The following is a 4,861-nucleotide window of genomic DNA, read 5'->3' as shown; positions in this document are numbered from 1 at the left end:
CCAGATCAGTTTTCAACTTTTGCCCCTCATGGAACTTAGGGGTACTTCTCCAGAATGGGCAATGTTATAGATAGCTAAGTTAGGTAGGAATATTGTAGGCAGTCAAACACAGTTGAGCCCTACAGGGGTCAATGCAGAAAAGACAACTGTGGCTGGAGGCGCATTCACTGAAGGCCAGGCTTCAAGACAAGAGGAAAGGGCAGGCCAATAGCTCAGCAGAGTAAAGCACCTGCAAGAAGGTGCGGGGGCTGAGGTTCTGATCCCTAGGCCTGCCACGCTGGTGCTGGACCCACCCCCAGGTCACACTGAGACAGCAATTGAGACTGGGTGTGGTGCCCCCTACCTGTAATTCCAGCTCTTGGGAGGACCTAGTAGTGAGACCCTAGTAATCTCACCCTGCAGACCCTTCCCTAAAAAAAATTACAAAAAAAAAAAAAAAAAAAAAGACAAACAGGAACTACTCACCTGGTAAGAATCAGTATAAGGGGCCAGCAAGATAGCTCAGCAGACTAAATTGCCTGTTTAGGCAAGCTTAGGCAAGCACAGGGACCATGATTCAATCCCCAGCACCACATGCTGAGCCAGCCACAAAAAGCACATAAATAAATAAAATTAAATTATAAAAAAGAGTCAGCATAAGAATACGCAGTAAAAATACTTCTTTGGGGTGTCATGTCAGAGATGAAGGTTCTTGACCTGTTTGAGTAAGCCAGGAGATAAAAATGGAGGAAATAGCATGGAAATGTTACAGCAAAGAAAACAGGTTAATGTTACCTAAGTCATCCTGGCAATTAAGCTTGCCTGTGAGTTATACAGAAGCCCCCGTCCTTCTAACAAGATGCTATAACATCTGAAACACACTTAAGACTCCAGCTGGACACATGGAGGTCAAACGTGTTGCAGAACTACAGTCTGGAAAACAGGAAAAGTATTACTTGATGCCCTTCTGAAACCTTGTCTATGGGATGGTCAGAATCAGATTTTTCATTCTCTCGCAGGTAGGACCTTGCATTACTTAGGCTTTTTATTGGTAGAGGAGAATGGAACATCCTCTATCCCAAGATTTGAAAAGTGAGGTCACAAGGTGGGTCTTGATGGAGATTTATCAGCATTCCTGGAGTGCTGAACACATTCTGAATAGAATAGGTAGTCAGAGGCTTGGGCTCAGAGGTGGAGACACCATTCTCCAGAACAGATCCTATCCAAGAAAAAGCCAGAGCTTCAGAGCATAGTGTTGAATTAAATCAGTCAAGCAGTCTTTTTTCTTTTTTTAATTAATTTGGTGCAAGGTCTCACTATGTAGCTCGGACTCATAGCGATCCTCCTGTTTTCAGCCTCCCCAGAGCTGGGATTATAGGCATGTGCCACCACCACCACGCTGGGTCTCAGTGGCCAGCTCAGTGTGCCCAGAGGCGGGGGCAGGCACAGCCTGTGGTGTGGCCAAGCAGTCTTAAGTATCTTCCCAACACAACAACATTGTTGACAAAAATGTACTAGATGTGTGAATTGACAGCTATTATGGATCTTAACTCTTGATTAGAAAGCAAAATTATCTCATCAGCATTTTCCCAAACAAGTAGTAAAGTCTCTGCTTTTTCTAAATACTAAGCTACCCCTCTGCTATTAGGTTAGAAACTTTTCATATGATTAGTAGGTGTTGAAATATGAGACAAGGGAACAAGAACTGTATTTTTCTAGGCCTCTGATAAGTATAAACTGCTATTCTTCTATACAAAAGACAACAAAAACTAGTAAAAGACCAGTTACATCTGGGGGGCCTGCCCCTTAGCTCAGTTCTTTAAGTGGCTGCTTCAACAAAGCAGTTACGCTCAGGTTGCTGTTGTTGGATCCCCACAACTCAAGCCAGCCAAACCTGCCCTGAAGGCATTCGGAGCAAAGACCAGTTACATCTAATTTACTGATTGCCTTTTGAACCAGGAGGACTATATATATATATTTAATATTTATAGATAGATAAGCTTTATTTGAACATCTGCACAAAATATGACTTGATATTAAACAGGAAGTTGTCCCAAAGGATTAAAATTTATTTATTAAGCAGTAACACTCTTGCTTCCCTTTGGTCTGTTCCTGAATTTGGTTGACGAACGTCTTTATTTGTAGTGTGCACTCACTCATCACTTACCCACACACATCTCTCCAGTCTGGGGTGTGGTACTCCTCGGGGGAAATCTCTCAAATTGCTTTCAGTGACAACAGAAGGGCCACTCATCTCTACTTCATTGGAAGCAAAACCACCTCCTTCAATTCTCTTTTTAAAATTGTGACTGTAAGCTGCACAAAACAGAAACTTAATGTTCAGCTTTTTAAAATAAATGTTTGAGAATGCTGGGGATAAAATCCAAAGGACTCAATGTTAATGCACAAAAATGCCATACAATTTCTTTATACTACAACAGTAATTTCATTTTGATTTTTTTCACTAAAGAATTACTTTTATTATCTTTCCAAAAAGAAGCTATACAAATATATGTACTGAGAAGACACTTTAAAATCCTGGGTTGATTGATAAGTTCAATGAGTTAGAATTTCTGAATGATTTTGATATTTTAATTGGAATTTACTAGGAGAGACCACAAAGATTTAAAGACTTTTCTATTTCAGGCATGGGGTGTAGCTCCATGGGAAAGTGTATGTTTAGCATGTACAAGGCCCTCAGTTTGATTCCTAACATCAAAAAAGAAAAAAAAAATTTTTGTCTATTTTAATCTCAATTCAACTTTGAAAAACTATGAATCTGAAAGGAAGGGATCAGTACACTAAGTGCCAGGCCAGCCATTCAATGCATTCCAGTTTTTTCAAATGTTCTCTTATTTTTTCCTTTATATTTTAAGTAAAAGTACAAAATTTATATATGGTAAAAAAAAGTACATAGTACAGAAAAACCCAAAACAATAAGTAAATATCCTTTTTTCCACAGCAAAGCAGATCAGATGTCTTCAAAATCCTTGAGTAGTCATATGAGTCACTACAAACCAAAGGTGACTGCAGAGTCTCCTGCCGGCAAATGCTTCGCAGGCCTTTGGAGCTGTGCTTGCTCTTCCTACAGCACCTCTGCTGCAGAAGAAGTCATTCAGTCTTCTCCTTCATAAAGAAAATGTCAAAGGCAACACGTACACCCTGCTCAGACAGAGATGGCAAGGGCCGGGGAACTCCGCAGATATCACTGGATTTAGTTGTGGTTCCAGAATCCTAGGTATCATCTCTCTACTGGACAGGAAGGACTTCTGAAGACAGCAGTGGGCCAGCAGCTGAGTCCTTCCTGAGTGCCATGCATTCTCCTGGCCAGCTGTACATCCTTGGGGAACAAAGTGACTCAGCCAGTGTGCAAGGCGAGGAGGTAAACATCCTTGAAGACGTGAACTAAAAATGCTTCTGTGGCCTCCTGAAGGGCTAGCAGGGCCTGAGCCTGCCAGCTGAAGTCCACACCACCAGTGAATTGAGCACGTATTTTTCTTACCCTGTGGCTGAAGGGCACCTTCCTCAGCAAGAGGTCTTCTGTAGCCTTCCAATCTCTCAGAGCCAGCCATGCGTGCAGAGTGGAAGTGACTCCTCAGGCGCCACCTGTGGGTCACAGTCACAGTGTGCCTTCTCTGGACCTCTGACTTGTGGGCTCTGGCCTGGCCTCCCGGTCCTAAGGCTGAAGGCCCACAGAGTGGATAGGGGAGAGTGTGTCAAGGGGGAGCCAATGCTGTGTGACCTGCAATCCTTGTAATTTTCAACTGAATGTAACTTTTGAAAAATCTGCTAATAAACTTACCTGTTCTGTCCAGTGTATCTGGCATGGCCGCCTCAGGCTCTTCTGACTCTCTGGCCTCTACTGACAGTGTCTCCAAACCTTTGCTGAGCAGGTCCACAGACTCAGCATCATCGATGACACCACTGACATGGTAACCACTAATGCCACCTTTCTCTGAGGAAGGTACAGATTGCTCTTCTTGAATGGAAACTAATTTACTGGCATCTGGGTTATTATGTCTTATTTCTGCAGCAGGTTTTGCTTTGGTTTTCTTCTTTATGTTCTGAAGTTATTGATGATATCAAAAGAGAAAAAGGAAAAGCAGACCCTCCCACAACACAACTCAAAGAGATAAGCACTTCTAGCTACCCAAAGGCAATCAAGAAATACTACCAATTTCTCATGTTCTTTCCAGAGGTGGAAGATATTTTTGCACATGCTGAAGCATTACCTAAAATAAAATTTTCCTATGTAAAACCCTATGCTTTAGATAAGCTCATAAGTAAATGTAACATTTCATCCTGGTGAAACCTACCTCAAACAAAATAAAAAGATAAACTACAAAATATGTTACCAAAGTATAGCTTATATTCAAATAAATTTATGCAGAGCTCTAAAAAAACCCTAGTTATATAATAGAAATTATATAAGCTATAAACACAGAGAATAAAGCAAAAGCCATCTAAGGGACATATCTATTAAAACTATACTGCAACCATCACAGAAGACAGGCTGAGCCACCAACAGCTACTGGTGAGATGTTCTCTCACCACTGTGGTGGGAGCCACACTGAGCTGCAGCCTACCCATCCACTATTGGGGAGCCTTGGAGAGCCCCACACTGTCCTACTACCATCATGAGGAGAACCTTGCGGAGCTTTGTCCTGCCCGCCATCCTCATTGGAGCTGAAAACAGCACGCCACAGTGATACATGTGCACCCATGTTTACGGCAACACAACTTGTCATAGCTCAATCTTGGAAACAATCCAAATGCCCATCGAAGGGGGTCGGGGAGATGGCTCAGTGGAATAAGTGCTTCCCTGGCAGGCACAAGGGCATGAGTTCAATCCCCAGTTACACACACACACACACACAAAAAA

The 4,861-nt window shown here is 42.4% G+C and overlaps 1 protein-coding gene across 1 annotated transcript in view; it reads right to left on the bottom strand.

The window, feature by feature from the left end:
• Nucleotides 1–1,052: 1,052 nt before the first annotated feature.
• Nucleotides 1,053–4,861, bottom strand: part of Dnajc22 (DnaJ heat shock protein family (Hsp40) member C22) — a 24,490-nt gene continuing 20,681 nt past the window's right edge. Inside the window, 2 exon segments of the mRNA XM_023722893.1 lie at nt 1,053–1,198; nt 3,782–4,043. Coding sequence (XP_023578661.1) covers nt 1,053–1,198; nt 3,782–4,043 — 408 coding nt within the window.

The sequence above is a fragment of the Octodon degus genome, unplaced genomic scaffold (assembly GCF_000260255.1).
Source record: "Octodon degus isolate 3935 unplaced genomic scaffold, OctDeg1.0 scaffold00093, whole genome shotgun sequence".
Taxonomy (NCBI): Eukaryota; Metazoa; Chordata; class Mammalia; order Rodentia; family Octodontidae; genus Octodon; species Octodon degus.
This window is presented reverse-complemented; position numbering and strand designations above follow the sequence as displayed.